The 14720-nt window shown below is 45.4% G+C and overlaps 2 protein-coding genes across 8 annotated transcripts in view; one reads left to right on the top strand and one right to left on the bottom strand.

The window, feature by feature from the left end:
* LOC147999107 (uncharacterized) overlaps positions 1-3633 on the top strand; it is a 924037-nt gene extending 920404 nt beyond the window's left edge. For 2 of the 4 annotated variants that reach the window (XM_087596181.1, XM_087596180.1), the window contains 5 exons: positions 861-1020; positions 1486-1629; positions 2262-2428; positions 3140-3245; positions 3364-3632. In XM_087596181.1, the coding sequence (XP_087452307.1) occupies positions 1010-1020; positions 1486-1629; positions 2262-2428; positions 3140-3204 (387 nt within the window). In that variant the 5' untranslated portion in view covers positions 861-1009 and the 3' untranslated portion in view covers positions 3205-3245; positions 3364-3632. Of the gene's footprint in view, positions 1-860; positions 1021-1485; positions 1630-2261; positions 2429-3139 lie in introns of all 4 variants that reach the window. The other 2 variants (XM_087596179.1, XM_087596178.1) reach the window with 2 other exon arrangements.
* An 8242-nt stretch (positions 3634-11875) lies between these two features.
* LOC147999103 (disks large homolog 5-like) overlaps positions 11876-14720 on the bottom strand; it is a 98154-nt gene continuing 95309 nt past the window's right edge. For all 4 annotated transcript variants that reach the window (XM_087596127.1, XM_087596126.1, XM_087596122.1 and 1 more), the window contains 3 exons: positions 13879-14022; positions 13084-13246; positions 11876-12369 (listed from right to left, as the gene is read on the bottom strand). In XM_087596127.1, coding sequence (XP_087452253.1) covers positions 12340-12369; positions 13084-13246; positions 13879-14022 — 337 coding nt within the window. In that variant the 3' untranslated portion in view covers positions 11876-12339. The remainder of the gene's footprint in view (positions 12370-13083; positions 13247-13878; positions 14023-14720) is intronic.

The following is a 14720-nucleotide window of genomic DNA, read 5'->3' as shown; positions in this document are numbered from 1 at the left end:
ACTGGGAGGATATGGTAAGGCCAATGCTATTATACTGTGGACTTCTGGTCTTTACTTTTCAGTTCATTTGTTATGTTACATTGATATAATAACCTCATCAGTAGTCATGGAGGGTCCACCTTTTCTGAGTTTGGATAGGGCAGCAATGTATTTCACTATCATTGCTTCTTTAAATACAGTGGGTATCTGACAGTAGTAACAGGGAGAGATTGTGCTCCAGGCAATAACCTTATGTTCTTAGACCTTCTCTGATTTCTTCTAACTGGCAGGGTCATCGTTAGCTTTATATATTAGAGTGTGTGTTACAAACATGTTTCTAAAATACCAAAACTATTTGGATCGTGTAGACCAAGATTCAGCCTGTAACCTATTCGCACTTCTGGGGCATTTGGTATTTCACATAGGGACACTGATAAGTCTGTTGAACATATCCTCCCCGGAAATGCGTTTTAAATCCAAAGTTGTTGGCTTAGAGTATCAGGGTAGGGCATCTGAGTGTCTCCAATCACTCAAGTTTTCTGGATGGTGAATTTATCATCTGAGTTCTGAAGCCACATGAGTGAGGGTCCTGAAACCAAGCTGTACCCTGTTCAGCTGATGATAATCCTGGAGAAGCTATCTCCGTGGTACATGTAAGCACGTGATGTCCGGCATAGGGAACACCTGGCTGCTTATGTCTCTTGGTATCTATAGAGTAGTGGGAGAACTGAGATCCACTGAGGAGGCCTCTTAAGCATATACCAATCGCCTAGCAGTGACACTAGGTTCCTGGCTTATTCTCCTGTTTAGGCCTCACTGAGGTCTATGAACACTCTATGCATTCTCCCCATGCAGGTTCACTTGTGTTCTTCTACCTACAGACGCTGGGAGAGAAACATCATCCCCTGGCACTGAACTAAGCGAGAATCAGGCCAAGAAGGAAAAGGAGAGGCTGATTAAAGAGCTGCAGCTCATTACCGAGGAGAGAAATGACCTGAGAGATCGCCTGAGGTTTCTGACAGAGAGATCCATGAAGAACAGGTATGAATCGCTCCAAATGCTCTTGTTTCATTCCTGGGTCTGCAAGGTCACCTTCTTATCCTATTAAGGTTTTGGGTTCTAGAAAGCTGTGCCTCCCTAACCACCCTGTGCTAAACCTCACCTCCCATATAGTGGAGATTCAGAACCTGACCCTTCCTGAGGAGTGAGATTGAAAATGGACTCATCTGCTTCCATTTATTTTAAAGCAGAACTTGTGGTCTGAATGAAGAATTCAGGGATAAAGTCAGGGAGAGTGAGTTCCCAGTGTGCATTTGCAAAGCCCTTGACAGCTGGTGGCTTTGCAAGATTGTAATTGCAGTGAGTTTATGGTGAGTCTCTGTACTTGCTAGGCAGGTGACTGAGTGCTGGAAGATCCAGGCAGCAGCCTGGGGTAATTTAGGACCCACCCTGAGTTCATATATTCCTAAATGCCGATGTTCATTGTATTCTATCATTTGGGGCCAGGTCACACTTCAGGCCAAATCCATATTATGAAGACCTGGAGAGAATGGAGGAGGCGGTCATGTCAATTCTGCACAACTTAGAGATGGAGAACACTGAGGTCCATGAGAACAACCATAAGCTGAAGAAGGAGATTACCTTCTCTAGGTAAGTCCTGGTCAGAAAGGCTATCACTTGTGGAATGGCCATTTCTGACTTTCTTTGTTCTGGATTGGACGGTCTTCAGCTCTGGTTCTATCTCTTGTGCTATTTACCCATCAGTGTTCCAGGGTCATTAGGACTCAGTTTTCAGTTCCATAAAAGACTGTTCCTCATCCCAGGATTGTCGAGGCATCTTCAAAAGCTCTAGAGAGAACAGCACTGATTGAAGTCAGCAGAAGTTTATTAGGCTGACCTGGACCTATGGTGTCACACCAGGTTTTACAACACTCAGTGCGTGGACCACATGGTTAGCATGACCTTCTCTTGGTTCTACTGACCTCTTTTGAGGGTGTTGGCCCAGTACTAATTCATGTTGCCCCCATGCATTGGGCTTTCATGGATAGTTGTGGATCCATGTTCTTTCTCAGAGGTGTGGACACTAATTGGTGTCAGGCCAAGCAAACAATTTATTCTTCCCCGAATTAACACTTTATGTTCTGTGCAGCAGCCTTATATGTATCAAGATGCATTTTATTAAGTCTTCATGGGTATCTGGGACCTGGTAGAGTTAGTGGGACTTGGGAGTAGGAATGGGAGAAAGGGCCAGCATGATCTTACTATGCAGACTGTATTTCCAGAAACCTGCTCAGCCAGCTCCTGATGGAGAACACATGTAGGAAGAAGTTGGTCCCACTGAAGCAGGAGAGCAAGGAGGTACATCTTGATTGTGCACTGAACCAGAAATATTTGGTTGACTTTAACAAGAAAGATAAAGACCATCAACGGACAGAACCAGCATTATCAGGTAGGGACCTGTTAGCTTAACAATATCTGATAAAATTTGCCAATTTGATACATCTTTGCTTCTCTTACCACCTTTCTAATTTACACTCACAACCAGCCAACCACCTCATGTAATGGAATTGTTCATTGCTCTGCCTATGCACAAGTATTCTGGGAAGTTAACCACTTTTCAGAAACTGAATTATTGTGCAAGCATATTTTGCTGCTCGTTTTGAAGCTGCAGTCTAGAAATGGTGACAGATGAATAACATATCATATTATTGCATATCCATGTGATACATTGGATCCTATGTAGAGTTTTGAACAAGTTCTTGGTTCTTTGACAAATGACACTCTGTGGTCATGTGATCTCTTGTGTAGGAAGCACCTTTGGGATAAGAACCAAGTGCAAATGTCAAATTAGTACTTGTCATTGGCTTTATCCTTGGTGACATATGGACATCTCCTTTCTTCCTGCAACCTGATGATGTCTCTTGCCATTGCCCTGTTCTTGTTTTGCACTGGTATAAGTCTGGGTCCCATATTGTCAGCCCACATTACTGTGAGGCTCTCTGGAGATTTTGCCCTGCCCACAGAGTTAGCAACAATGATATCACTTAAAATGTCCATGTCGACTGTCCAATAGAACTGAGGTGGTAGAAGGCAGCATTCTGACAGCTGGCTTGCATTTCCCCACCAAATCAGTGTCTGAAAAACTGCCTTCCTCTCCCAGGTCTCAGAAAGTGCAAGAGAGCTGGAATTGGACACACAGCAGTAAGAGAGCTTCCTGAAGAATAAGTTGCTTTCTCAGGAGTCCCTGATGACCAACATCCTGAATGGTAACAACATTTTTTGGATGAGTATTCATCCTCTGAGTTAATTTGTCATTTCTTAGAGACGCTAAATTTATATACCACTAAGCCAGCCTGACTGATTGAAGTCTTACTTTCTTCTCAGAAAACAGCACTTGAGAGACAACTTGGGGGACCGCCTTTCATTATGTGGGCTAGAGGAGAAACAGCAATACATCTGTGCTTCTAAATGTTCCTTAAGAATATGCTTTTAGAAATATTTTTGTCATGATTTTAATTGAAGTTTTCTTTTTGTTGTTTCATATTTATATGTTCTTGTTACTATTTTTACTTTCAAATATTTTTAAATATTTTTATTCATTTTAATCCTGTTTTGTTGTAAAAATGTATTTGTTATGAATAAAAATTGAATTCTATCTCTTGACTCTTAAGACCATCATTCTTACTCAAGGGTTCTGTCCCCTCCTGTGGACTTAGAACTGACAGCTACACATGGATCTCTGCATGTTCCATGGATCCTGGGCTAATAAGTGAATTCAAAGTCACCAAGGGGTACTCAGTGTGACAGTGTCTTTTGTGTGGAGAATGTGGCTGTTCCTCGGACACACACTTTATGATGTAATCACTGACACACTTTACCCAATTGTTAGGGTCCATGTGGTTCTTCTGAGAGAGCAGCAGATGCTCTACCCTGTGAGTCGTCACCACAGCTCCTGCAGGTTGCTTTTGTTATTCCACATGAGGTGCTGTATTAGGTGGACAGGATCACCTATGATTAAATAGAGAGATCTCAGGAGATGTGTGTTCACAGGGAACTTACTGAGCCATACATGCTCAATGTGTTAGGTTGCCAGGCATCCCTACAGGGCTCTGGTGTCCCCACTGCTCATTGTGGGTCAGGATCGTCCTCCAGCATCACTTAGTGTCCATATTAGAGCAGATCATTCACCTGTTATCAATGATGACCATATGTATTCTGCACATCTGATAAAATACAGAATAGAAACTAGCTTCTTGTAGGCCAGCTTGGCATAATCAGTTTTTTGATTGTTAGCAAGAAAATTATTGTAATCTAAGCAGTTTAGGAAGGAACCTCAAGAGCATCCATAGTGAATACAGCCTGCAGCTGTGAACACAGGTTTCTTTTGGAGAGCAGGCCTGTGCAAGCCCAACCGAGGTGGGACAGTTCAAGCTACCCTTTTTCCATGGCCAATCTGGGATCGTATTGAGAATGTATTTTTTCCAGGTGACTGATTTCCAATTTGTGGAATTCATCTAACTTGCTGAGAGTGCAGGTGACTCAGAGAGTTAAAGTACAGAAGAACCAATCCAGTATGTCCACAAAAGCTTGCTGTCACCCCAGGGCTTTTAGAAGCTCAGCAGCTAGAGAAGCAATGTAGTATTTGGTTATTCTCATGCTTAGGTCTAGTCATTCACTATAAGCTGACCATGACACAAAAAGTGTCATCTGTGTCAAAACTAGTTGTAACTAGATTTACACCACACTATCACATCACTACCGTATTTGAGGTTCTCAGTTACTATCTAAGAACCTGGAAGAGGCCTGGGTCTTGCTACACAAACTCATAATTTATGTCTTCATGACACTGTGTGCTTTGTTCTGTTGATGCTACCATTGGCATACAATACCTTGGATACTTTGTGCTGACATCTGTGACATGAGACAATAGTTCATGTCATCCTATCCTGAATAAAATGTCCTTAGAGTACAGTGTAGTGGGAGGGGCCTTCTTTTCCTGTGAGATAGCAAAACATTTCCAGTCTTCAGTCAAGTCTGACAGCCATTGTCCAGTACCTGTCTTGAGTTGTCCACATTTTCAGCTGAGAGTCTTCATCCAGGCTGCTCTATAATTCTGTAGAAGATTAATAGGGTTCCAGCCCTAGGATTTAATTCAGTGTGACTGCACTTGCCGAACATGCTCAAAGCCCTGAGATCCACCCTAGCCCTCTGTGCTTTAGAGAAAGAAAATAAAGAACCACATTGCAGTTGAAGTTTCTCATCCAACAAAAGGAGAGCCTGCATAGGGCCTTTAAGTAACTCTAAACCCCAGCTTCTGCCCACAACTCCCTCCATCAATTCCATGATTGGTGTGTTTTCACTACTACTCACTTTCTTCTGTGTGCAAAGAATGTGCACCATGTCAGTAAGTGTGTGTGTATGTGTGTGTTTGTGTGTGTGTGTGTGTGTGTGTGTGTGTGTGTAGTCCCTAGTGAAAACTGTCGAGATACATGCAGACTCATGCTACTACTGTCCCATGGCACCTTGCAGGGAACCCTGAAATGGTGGCTACTTTAATACAGTCTAAACCGGGTGTGCATGGTTTCTGTAAGGTCACCACTACAGAGAGCAGGAAAAGCTTCAGTAGTCACATGGATGTGATCAATCAGTGTTAGTCATGCCCTTCCAGCATGGTAGACTGCAGGTTGTCTGTCCCCAGCACTTTGCTCTCTTGTGCCCAAACAATGCCAAGGTCAGGGCCGTTGAGCCGTGAGGCAGAGGCTCACCACCCTCAGTGCTGCCTAAGACCCCTAAGACTGTCTCTTTTGGGTGTGTGCGTGCTGGACACTCATGGATCCTGAGATCTCCGCAGCTGAGGTGAAACAGTACCGGAGCCATTGCAATGTGGGCACACATTTGGTTTTGGAGCTGGGCCACTCTTTGACTTTTATTGAGTGGAGAAACAACTGTTGGCTGAGCCTTTGGTGAACCGGATGGCCCCTGGCCACGTCAGCAGTCAGCAGTATCAAAGCTGAGCAACCAGTGTTTTATGTTTCATTTTGTCATCGCTGGTCAGTGTTCTGATGCCACAGCACATGGCTGGTCTCAATCTCCCCATGTGGCCACAATCCCTAATTGATATTGCCTCCACTTCCCAAGTGCCACTGGGATTTCTGTAGAACCCCTAAGGCAGCAGCAAGCAGGAGCTCCTGACTATTCCCTCCCTGCTCTCTGGATCTGCAAGTCGTTCTGTGTACATATGGCTATTCCCTCATATATTCTTGATGCCATGATACCTTAATAAACACTTGAATCATGCCCTGATGGCCAGTTTTCAACTGCTACCTGACACCATCTATAATCGCCTGGGAAATGAGGGACAGTCTGGATCAGACTGGCCTTTGAGCATGACTATGCGTGACTGTCTTCGTTGCTGTGGGAGATGCCAGGCAACCTCTTTTCTGATCCTAGAGTCCCTATACCCAGCCACTTGTCCCCTCTACAGCCAGACCCTACTTCTGCTCCTAGGCACTGTCTTGGACTTCCTTCCCTCAGGTGGCTTCTCTCCTTTGGTTGCTACAGAAACCTGTTATGAGGAAAGGAACAGGGAGTTAAGAGTTCAAAGCCATCTTCCCACTGATGTTCTTTCTCAGAGGTCAGTGGGACACTTAAAGAGTTTTGTGTATACATTTTATTAAGCAAGGGACAATCATGCATCAGACACAGGAAACTAACAGCACATCTACTGGACCTCCTTCAACACCTGGGCATCTCTTCTGGCCTGTGCTTCTGTGTGCTGAAACCTGGGGACCAACTTCCTGTTGGGTTTCCCAGGGTGACTATGCACATTACTACACTGGCGTAAATCCTCAAAACTCACAAACATCAACAGGACTGCCACAGGAACGGTTCTACATCAACAGATACCACAGATCAGCAAGCAGAAGCATGGGAGGGTGGTGCTGTGGCTCACACACTTCTCTTTCCTCACTAGGGCAGGTGACCCGCTGAAGAAAACAAGGGGGCAGCAGGATAGAACAGGAAAACTACAACCCAGTCCTTGCATTAAACACCCAAGCACATTTAGACTAGAAGAGAGAAGTTTGCCAAGAATGAGGGCCACTTTGGACATCCATCATCAATAGCCCTGGCTGTCTAGGCCAGCATCAGATCCAGCAGTCTCCAGGCAGCTTTCCGCCAGGCCCTCAAGGGTGCTAAGAGCATTAACCATGAAAAATAGAACAAGATCTCTGCCTCTTGCCTGACTGACAGCCAAGCATGTGTATGCCCTGGCTATGCTCATGCTGGGACCCCTTCTAGATATTAAGATATAGAGACCTGATAGTTGATTAGGACCCTGTTCGAAAAGGAAGACACCGGATATTTCCCTCTGGCATCCATATGTGCATGCATGCTTGTACAAGCTGGTAGAATCTCTCTCTCTCTCTCTCTCTCTCTCTCTCTCTCTCTCTCTCTCTCTCAAAGTTTTGAAGCACAGCAGAAGAATCTCTGGGACTCTAAGCCTGAGCAACCTCATCTGTGAGCCACAGCTTCTGTGTGAGAGCTCCTTTGTGTGAGAGGGGTAGGGTGACTGAGGAAGTTTGCTGGTGTCCATCCCTGGCCTGCATGTGCATGCATACAGAGACATGGACACATGCACATGCTGAGTACCCCTCATCCAATCCTGAAATCTGAAAACATTGAATTTCAAATCCAGGCATTCTCCTAACCTACACCTTCCCTCAGGAATTGGAGATGAGGCCTTGCAAGAATCCTCAACCAGTGAGACTGGCCCAGACCTTCTGAGATCCATTCTGCCCCAGGAGAACACAGCAGGTGGTATCAGGACAACACAGAAACTCAAGACTCCAGCCTGATGCAGGGACCGCCTGCTGGGTTAGAAGACTCAGCATCAGGTTCCTGAAGGAAAACATCACCTCTGAACACACAGGGTCGCTGTGGCTATGCCTTCAAGGCATCTTCAGCAGCAGCTTAAATGGACTAGAAATGACTATGGGAATCTGCCTGCAGGGTGATGTGAGAATCCTTTTGCTCAGGCTTGATCGCTAGATGTTGCCACAGAAAACCTTGAACTCTTCTTGGAGTACAGTCCAGGCAGAGGCTGAACACAAAACATTCTGATTATGAACTGAGTTTAACAGATAATCCGGATCCTGAAGGCCACAGGCCCAAAGGTCTGCACTGTAGGGGTGAGGCATCACTGCAGGGATGACCACACAGTGCAGGGGTGAGGAGTCACTGCAGGGATGACCACACACTGCAGGGGTGAGGAGTCACTGCAGGGATGACCACACAGTGCAGGGGTGAGGTGTCACTGCGGGGATGACCACACACTGCAGGGGTGAGGTGTCACTGCAGGGATGACCACACACTGCAGGGGTGAGGTATCACTGCAGGGATGACCACACACTGCAGGGGTGAGATGTCACTGTGGGGATGACCACACACTGCAGGGGTGAGATGTCACTGCAGGGATGACCACACACTGCAGGGGTGAGGTGTCACTGCGAGGATGACCACACAGTGCAGGGGTGAGGTGTCACTGCAGGGATGACCACACAATGCAGGGGTGAGGTGTCACTGCGGGGATGACCACACACTGCAGTGGTGAGGTGTCACTGCAGGGATGACCACACACTGCAGGGGTGAGGTGTCACTGCGGGGATGACCACACACTGCAGGGGTGAGGTGTCACTGCAGGGATGACCACACAATGCAGGGGTGAGTTGTCACTGCGGGGATGACCAGCAGTATCCCAGCCTTGGCCTAGGAATAGCCATTGACACCCACACTTTCTGGGGCAACATTGTCTCCTGAGGATAGAGTCAGGCCAGGAGCAGCAACTGATGTTCACGAGGGACAAACTTTCTTCACCTCCTGCCCATGCTGGCCCTAGGATCTGGGCTTTTTTGGTGACATGAGTGCTGAGCCTCCCAGGTAGATGGGTTTTTCAGGGGTCAGGTGGTGATTGTCACCAAAGATATCCATAAGGATAAGTCATACTGTACTAATTCCCATATTAGATCCCTTCTCACAGGTCACAGAGGCCATAGTGGGTCCTAAATGTGGAGTCAGGTTCCTGTGCACTTTTGAGGAGACTGGTCAGACATTTAGGCTTCGTGATATTTTGTTGGCATTATTTTGGGGGGGATTTTATTTTTACTGTTGGGGCCAAACCTGGGGCTGCCATGTGGAGGGAAAAGCTTTGCCAAAGCTGTAGATCATCCCTAATAATAAACTCCTGAATTCTCCCAATCCTGGAACTATCTAGGTCCCTCACATGATGCAACCTTTGGGGCATTCCTCACATAGAATCATGGGGTGGACTGCATCCCAAAGCGAGACAGTGGGAAAAATTCCCCAGTGTCTCCCTGTGGCTGTGACGATGGGAGTGCTGACCAGTGGAATGCAGGCCCCATGTGAAAGCCTTTTGGTTTCTACTTGAGTGGAATCTTCACCATGCCTTTTTTTTTTTCTAGAAACACAGGTTGCCCTGGAACTTACAGTCTTCCATCACCCTGACTCAGTTTCCCATGACTGGGATCATAGGCTTAAATTACTATGCCCATTTTTCTTTTTTGTATTTATAAATCTGCTAAAAAGCCAGAAGGATCCAGAATGTAAAATGGTGCGGTCCAAGGCATTTCCAACAGGGGATTCTTGACCTAGGAGTATCCAGACCAGTGTTTATTGTGTGGCTACTTCATTCCCATAACAGCTTATATTTGACAAAGAATTCCAAGTTGTGATATCACTGGGCAGCAGGTGATATCCCATACAGCAGGACTGACTCAGGTTGTAATTAAGGCTGGAGAAACTTACTAGGACCCTGGTAATCCTACCACCCTGGGGCCTTTAGATAGCCTTAATCTGATCTTCCCCCCTGTACTATTAATCAATTGCTCTTGAAGGTAGATTTGAATTTACAGTCACTGTGAGGCAGGAGAATTAGGACCCTACAGTCACTCTGGGCTCCATAGGAAGAGCCTGTTTCAATAGTAAAAGAGGTCACCTGTGAGTTCTTACTGTCTTCCCTGAGGCCTTACTGCTGGAGTTAGACTAGCTGTCTCACCAATTGAAGTAGAGGGCAGAATGCTGGTGCCTTCTATAGTGAGGACTAGTGACAGATGGTCTATGGAAATTCTAGAAAGGTCTACAAGTATTTATGTCCTGTGCATGGGAACTGCTGGCTTCCCTGTGTCCTTTGCCTTTATTTTGCAGTCCATGGGGCACCTGGAAATGTCCCCAAACCAGGCTGTACACAGGGCCTGTCCCGTGACTCTCACTTGCACTCAGAGCCTGCCTGATAGTCATAGGTCTGACAGAGTCCTGACACCTGCAGAGACCACTATAAGGGACCCTGCAATCCCCATACTGCCCATCAGTGTCTATAATGTCCCTATAGGACACTGAGACGGTCTAAGCTCCTTCCCATCTTTATGCTGCATCAGAATCTGACCATTGCTACTTTTGCTCCTCTCATACCCACACTAGAAGCCCTGTACCCACACTAGTCCCAGCTGGCCTGTTGCCTACTGACATCTCATGGACTCTGCCCCAATATTCCCTCTTTGCCTGGGTCCCTGCAACTGTGTCCAGTTCTGGCTGCTTCCCTGCCTCCCCTCTTCCATTTTCCAAATGGCCACATTGACACATGGGTTTCTGGGTCTACCACTCCTCGGATGCTGGGAACAGGTTCATTCTTTGCTGTTTGAATGGTTGTCCTAACACTGGAGGACCTTGCTTCAAGTAGTGGCAGTCAAACCTGGTGCTGATCGTGTCAGATCTGTCCAGGCTGTCTGTGTGACTGTGGAATGCGCCTCTGTTTTGGCTGAGTGTTATTTACCTCCCTCATGGCCATGTGATAACCAGACCATGAGCATGTTCATTGTTTGGAAAGAAGGGTGTGGAGGACATATGCTCCTCACCCTAGCATTAGTGGAAAAAAGACATAGGTAGATGCTGCATTCTAGACCATCCTGGGCTATAGAAACTCTGCCTCGAAGAATGCAGGTGGAGCAGGGCTGGGGTTCAGTTGGTTGCCTAGCAGCCTACCACATTGAGCAGGCACTGCTCAACCACCTGTACATACACATATCCTGAGATCTCTCTCCTAAATGGGAGGTGATCGTGTCCACCTAGTACAGCACATGCCCTGGAAGGACAAAAGCTACCTACAGGAGCTGTGGTGATGACTCCCAGGTTAGAGCATCTGCTGCTCTCTCAGAAGAGCCACATGGTCCCTAACAATCATCTACAATGGGGAATGCTATTCCCTCTTTTGGATCATGAGGGAAATGAACTCAGGAGTGGCCCAGACATGCATTTGAAAAAAAAAGATCCATTGAGTTACATGATAAAAATAAATATAATCAGCAACAATAAAAAACACAGCATATGAATGATCAAGTGAAACAGCACCTATAAAAACCTATTTCCCAAAATGACGTTGATGGTCATTATCTTTGTGGTTTAATACTAATGCTGTATTGTAAGAAAAACTGAGGCACATGGTTCTCGATTAGGATTATTCTATAATCCTTTGTGAAAGTTGTCATTTTTTCTGCAGCTCTACAGGCATGAGTGTGTGTTACTCAATATCTGGTGCACACAGTCAATAAGTAATGTGTGTTGTAGACTGATATAGACTAGGATGAGCAAAAGACAATACAGCATGGATACAGTATGTCAGTGATTACATCATACAGTGTGTGTCCATAAAAAAAGTCACATTATCCACACAAAAGACACTATCACCCTGTGTACACCTTGGTGGCTTTGAATTCCCTATTTACCCATGCTGCCTGGACCATGCAAAGATCCATATCTAGCTGTCAGTTCTAAGTCTACAGGAGGGGAAAGGACCCTTGAATAAGATGGTCTTAAGAGTCAAGAGTTACAAATCAATTTTTATTCATAAGGAATACAATTTACAAAAAACAGGCATAAAATGAACAACTAAAATGGTATAAAAAATGAAAAACAGTAACAAGAATATATAAGTATGAAATAACAAAAAGAAAACTTCAATGAAAATCATAACCAAAAACATTTCTTAACAGCATTTTCTTAATGAACATTTAGAAACACAGTTGTAGTGCTGTTTCTCCTCTAGGACAAGACGTCAAGGCAGTCCCCTCAGATGTCTCTCAAATGGTGTTGTCCGTATGAGAAAGGAGAAGGACCTCAACCAGACAGTCTGGCATACGGGTACATAAATTTAGGGTCTCTATACATTGAGGAAATTATCTGAGAAGAAGAATATTCCCCCAAAAAGTCTTTGACTGTGAGGATTGTCGTCACAGGGAACTCCTGAGGAAGAAACTCACTCTTCAGGGGGCTGTCTTCCTGGGATCCGTCCTATGCCATGTCTCCTGCAGTTTCTGAGACCTGGGAGGAGAAGGCAGCTATTAAGACTCTGATTTGGTGGGGACATGCATACCAGCTGTCAAGTTGCTGCCTTCTGTCCCCTCAGCTGCATTGGACAGACAGCACTGATCTTTTCACTGAAATCATTGCTGATATCTCTGCAGGCTGGGAACATCACCAGCAACCCTCACAGTACTGTGGGAGAACAAGCTGCTCCTCAGACTCTACCAGTGCAAACCAAGAATGGGGAAATGGGGAGAGACCTAATTGGGGTGCAGGAAGAAAGGAGAAGGCCACATGATACCCAGATCAAAGCCAATGACCAGGACTCATTTGCCATTTGCACTTGGTTCTTATCCCTACAAGGTGCTTCCAACCATAACATGACCCCTGTATGACCTTTGTCACACGACCAAGAACTCGTTCAAAACTCTTCATAGCATCCAATCTGTGATAGGGAGATGCAGTCATATGATATGTTATTCCTCTGTCACCATTTCTGGACTGCAGTTTCAAAAAGGGCAGAGAAGTATAATTGCCAATAACTCAGTTTCTGAAGAGTGGTTAACATCCCAGAATACTTGTGCATACACAGAGCAATGAATAACTCTATCACATAAGGTGGGTGACTGACTGGGTGTGGGGAGATTAGAAAGGTGATAGGGGAAGCAAAGATGTATCCAATAGGCAAATGGTATCAGACATTGTTAATCTGACTCAGCTGCTTGTTCCTACCACATTTTGCTGGGTCTGGAGGTTGCTGGCCTTCTCCTGTTCATCTTCATCATTCGGGTTCAACTCAAACAAATATCGCTGTAACTCCTTGCTCTCCTGCTTCAATGTGACCAACTTCTTCTTCATACATGCCTGGTCCATCAGGAGCCGGCTGTGCAGGTTGCTGGAAACACACTCTGCATAGTAAGATCCTGAAGCCTCTTCCTCCCATTCCAACTGCCAAATCCCACAAAGTCCACCAGGACCCAGATACCCATAAAGACTTCATAGAATACATCTCCATACATGTAAGGCTGCTGCACAAACAGCAAATGGCCAATCCAGGGAAGAATAAATTGTTTCTGTGACCCAAGCACCAATAAGAGTCCATGTCTGTCCAAAAGAACAAGGGATCTACAACTACCCATGAGAGCCCAATGCATCGGGACAGCATCAATTAGTAGGCAGCAAATAACCACAAGAGGACAGTATGACCAAGGGAGGTCATGCAAACCATGTGGTCCACACATTGAGCTTTGTTAAACCTGGTAAGACCCCAGAGCCGCAGGTTGGCCTAATAACACTCTGATGCCTGAATCAGTGTAGTTCTATCCAGAGCCTTGTAAAGATGCATAGACACTGTGGTGAGAAGTCACAGTCTCTTAAAGAACTGAAACTGAGTCCAAAAGACCCACAGCACAGTGATATTTAAACAGCAGAAGACATGGACCCAGAGCTGCAGGCTCTCCAGTCCAGAACAAAGAGAGGCAGCAATGGCCATTCCACAAGTGATGGGCCCTTCTGACCAGTACTTACCGATAGAAGTTAATCTCCTTCTTGAGCTCCTGAAATTTCTCACGATGTTCAATGTTCTTTGTGTCTAAGTTGTGCAGTAATGACATGAACTCTTTCTCCTTTATCTTCAAGTTTTCATAAAATGGATTTGGCCTGAAGTAGGGGCTGGCCCCAGGAAGATAGAACCCAATGAACATTGAGGTTTAGGATTATATGAACTCAGGCTGTGTCCTGTACTACCCCAGTCCTGGAAGGACACTTTCTGAATTCTACATATTTGAATTCTTCAGCTTCAGAAACTTGGAATTGTGTGCCCAGGACAACAGAAGCTAAGCACCCAGATAAAGGGTTCCCTGGCTCACTTTTTTCAATCAGGAGGGCTGGATCTGCATTCAAACCTGTTATGCTGTCAAGAGCCTAGGCCACAGAGCTTACCAAACCACACACACACACACACACACACACACACACACACACACACACACACACACACACACATCCAGAAACCTCTGATTTCATTTTTCCTGTTTTGACAAGTGGAATGCTACAAGCCGAATAACTAATATTCTAGAGGCAGACAGTACACATAATTCTGGAGATGAGACCAGATATTGCCACAAACTTATAATCTGCTCAAGGCATACAAATGTATAGACAAATGTGACCACACAGGCAAAGAACTGTACTGTTGAAAGTGGGGCTTCCAAAATAAAGTACTTACACCTCCATGAAACTATTATACAGGTATATCCTGAGGTCAAAAAACAGACCCCTAAATTCCAAGGGTGGAGGGACACAGAAACATATAAAAGTTGTGCATATGCATGCAGACCTGTGCACACACAGACACACAAACTGGGACA

This window comes from Rattus norvegicus, chromosome 19, assembly GCF_021556685.1.
Source record: "Rattus norvegicus strain SHRSP/BbbUtx chromosome 19, alternate assembly SHRSP_T2T, whole genome shotgun sequence".
Lineage (NCBI taxonomy): Eukaryota > Metazoa > Chordata > Mammalia > Rodentia > Muridae > Rattus > Rattus norvegicus.
Note: the sequence above shows the minus strand (reverse complement) of the source record. Positions and strands in the feature narration are given on the sequence as shown.